Genomic DNA, 3,876 nt, shown 5'->3' with positions numbered 1-3,876 from the left:
TAAATAATAATATTGGTTTTTTTTTTCTACAAAACATTTTTAAATATATTGGGCTCTCTCTTATGAGCTTTTAGATTAATCTCTTCAAATTGGGCCAAGACTAAACTTTTTTAATTTGGGCTTACTCTTTTGGGCTTTTCAATTAATCTCTTTGAATTTGGGCTTCAATTTTAAATTTGGGCCTTAAACTCAATTTGGGCTTCACAAAACAACTATTTGGTTTTTTTTTTTCAACACTTTTTTTTTAACCTAGTTGGTTTTAGATCCAAATTCGTGTCGATTTTATACCGAAATTAAAAGGAGATTTAGACACTTACCCGAGAAGTTTGCCTCGTGTTAACCATAATCGAAGCTTTAGAGGTGGCACGGAAATCGAACTTAAGAAAACTGTGTTTCACAGGCCTCGACAAAATAATTTTTTAATTTCAGGTACTTATCTGGAATCGCTCGAATTGCCGGAGTTTTGCCGTCGTCAACAACCGCCGTCCCCAACACATCGATCTAGGGATGTTACTCCGGGATTGAGTTTCTGGATATGTGCGATGAAGAAGATCTGTTGCGCTGGAGTTTCGGCATTCTTCGGTTGTTGTCGTGTCAAGCACAGGTCCATGTTCTTCAAGTGTCGATGTGTCAGGCCCAAGCCCATATCCATTAATAGAATATAGCCTTAAGTATCTATACCGACCAATGTAGAATATCACATATGTTCTATCAAGTATAATTATGTAGATAAAATGTACCCCTCGAGTTAAAGACAAAATGTAATCGTATGGGTATATGATGCACTTGATCCATAACTTGAAAGCGCTATAAACATTTAATGATAATGTTGTGCATACAATATATTATATGAAACATTGTATACCATAAAATGTTAACTCAAGTTTATGCACTCTAAATTGTGGTTTAAACATTAACTCTAAACATTTTGGACGCACTTTCAAACGTGTTTAAAATGTGAGCGTTTACCCTTTTTGGTACTATACATAAATATTAAAACATGTTAAAACCAAACATATGATTATAAAATGATTGCTATACATTTTAATTATATATAGGGATTATTTGGACATACATTTATCTATGTTTGTATAGGGTAGCATACATTATATCGTGGTTTATTGTATCATGACTGATTAAGTTATCATAATTTTTACCCACTCAAAACATCATTACCTATTAAATTTATCAATTTACCCACTAACATGTTTATAAAACATAAAATATATCCAAAAACATATTAGGATACATATATACGATTACATAAACATATATAATACTGCTTGAACATTTTAATACCTCGTTTACAATTTCTATAACATGTATATCTATAATAGTTTATAGATATATCCTAAAATATGGTATAATGCATCTAATCTATGTTATGGGTATGTATAAAGTGCATAACATTTTATCATAATACTGTTAAATCGATAAACTCTATAAACCCCTTTCTACAACCTATTTGTTATCTAAATCGTGCTATAACACGATTTAGATGTCTATATAACAATATACATATATACATAATTATGTATCCATATTCAATAAGGAGCGCATCCAAACTTAAGGTTACCCATCTAATGATTATATAAACTCTATGTCTTGGATAAACATGTACCTTGTCTGTGTCCGTGAACCGTTTGGAACATAATACATCAATGTAGCATAATACAAAACACGGTCCTCTATGGTATATCGGGGTAGTAAATGCATTTGTGTAACCAGCCGTTTAAACATATGTGTATATCCAATAATCTCTATGTACAAAAATTTGTATACATGAACATATACTGCGCTATTTGTTAGGTGATATTTTACTAAATATCGGGGTAGAGATATCACTCTATAACATAATCTGTACCATACGTCATGGTTACGATGATATTATAATGTAGTTATTATCGGTTTATACGTTATACCCCTAAAGATTAATAGGTGTGGAATACAGCCTCATGCTGTTCATATATGTCTGTTATACATCTATAACTGATGTTTGTGTAAATAAATAGTTATATATGGGTTTTGAGTGATATGGGTATATAAGATATTACATGTAAATACATCCAACAAGTTTATGTTTTCATGCACTCTAAACATGTTTAGTGCACATACCAGAACATACATATTAAATATTATGTTTATGGATTGCGTTTGTGTTATATTTATGATCTATTACGGGATAAATCACAAAATATTCACTACCACATAGTTTATATAACATGTTTGGATGTCTATATAACAAGGTCACGTGATATAGTTAATCAAGGTCATGTTTATTAGAACCGTTGGCCCAGTTTGAGAGTGAGAAAGTAAGAGAGACAGGCGATTATTGGCAAAACCTAGCTCCATCCCGTGACGGCGGGGCCGACCGCCGTTGCATGGGAGCCAATGGCGAAGAAAAAGAAAGGTAGTGCTTCTCCAGCATCTAAGAGGGCTGGGTCTTCAGATACTCAAGGTAAATCGCACCAATCTCCTGCGGCTTCCCCTGTTTCAAAATCAGATCCACCTCCTTCCTCTCCCTTGGTTGAATCAGGGGTCCCGGAACCCACATCTCTCCCAGTTCAGCGAGATTCGTCATTACTCAGCCAACCTGTCACAAACTCAGAGGCACCGCCACCTGCTGCTCCAATCTCGGCTCTAGCGGACAAGGCTGTCCACACCCAAGGTTTTTCGGCCGAGGACTTCCCTCCTCTACCTCGGGCTCCCTCTCGGGCCACGGGATCTACTACTCCATCGCCAGTTCCAGCTTCTCAGGCACCACCTCAGACTTATCCCTGGGCACAACGACTGAAAGCTTCCTCTCGGAACCTCAGCAGACTCGCAACCCCACAGATCTCGGAGAAAGGCACTCCAAGGATTCGAGTCCCTAGCTCTGTTCTGCTAGAAGCCTCACGCAACTGGACCGGTTACCTCGTCGGAAATTTTTTAGGAATAGCGCCTTCAGGATCGAAACTATTGCAAATATTAAACCCAATCTGGGGAAGACGTTCAAAAATTCATGTCCGTAGGATTAACAACTCCTCGTGCCTGTTCCACATCCCCGGCCTAGCCACAAAAGAATGGGTCTTGGAGGTGGGTCTTTGGAGGGCGATGGATGTAATGTTCTCAGTCGTGGAATGGTCAGCGATAGCCACATTCCGGACCATTACCCTGACGTCCGCTCCGATATGGGTGAACCTAACGAATATTCCAGCAGAACTATATTCATTGAAAGGAATCAGTTACATAGCTTCGGGCATCGGCGAGCCTCTCCACACGGACAAGATGCGATTAGATCCGTTGAGTGTTGGTGAGGCAAAGGTCAAAGTGGAAGTTCAGTTGGATGCTACTCTGCCTCAAGCTATAGAAATTGAGGATGAACAAGGCTCTGTAATCACGGTTAATGCCGCTTATCCTTGGATCCTCCCAAAATGCATCAACTGCGGGGAATTTGGTCACAAGCTCCAAAGCTGCCCGGTTCGTCAATCCCAGCCCCTGCAACGTGTGGTCGAAACAGGGACTTCCATTGAGACTCCAAAGACGGTAGACAGTCAGCTCACAATCAAAGATGTGGCATCTGCTTCTACATCGACTCTACCCACGTCTGTATCTTTGGCCCCCAACACGACTAACGCATGCGATCCTCAAATAGCGGACATGAATGCTAAGGATTCAACAACCTGATATACAACCTACAGGTCCCCATTCCCCTTTACAGCAAACAATCCAACCGACTATACTACCAGTAAGGACAGAAACTAAACTTGTGGCTCAGTCAAAGAAGACATCTAAGAATTCTCAGCGTAAGTTTCATTTCGACTCGGAAGACCAGTTCATTCTTGAAGCACAGCGAGTACTGCGATCTAGAGCTATTTCAGCCTCCCGAGATCCCTC

The 3,876-nt window shown here is 39.0% G+C and overlaps 1 protein-coding gene across 1 annotated transcript; it reads left to right on the top strand.

Annotated features, from left to right (window-relative positions):
* Positions 1-2,391: 2,391 nt before the first annotated feature.
* On the top strand, positions 2,392-3,666 carry LOC104820719. Its single transcript, XM_010551279.1, has one exon. The coding sequence runs from the start codon at positions 2,392-2,394 to the stop codon at positions 3,664-3,666; it is 1,275 nt and encodes a 424-aa protein (XP_010549581.1).
* The last annotated feature ends 210 nt before the right edge of the window (positions 3,667-3,876 follow it).

The sequence above is a fragment of the Tarenaya hassleriana genome, unplaced genomic scaffold (genome assembly GCF_000463585.1).
Source record: "Tarenaya hassleriana unplaced genomic scaffold, ASM46358v1 Cleome312, whole genome shotgun sequence".
NCBI lineage: Eukaryota > Viridiplantae > Streptophyta > Magnoliopsida > Brassicales > Cleomaceae > Tarenaya > Tarenaya hassleriana.
Note: the sequence above shows the minus strand (reverse complement) of the source record. Positions and strands in the feature narration are given on the sequence as shown.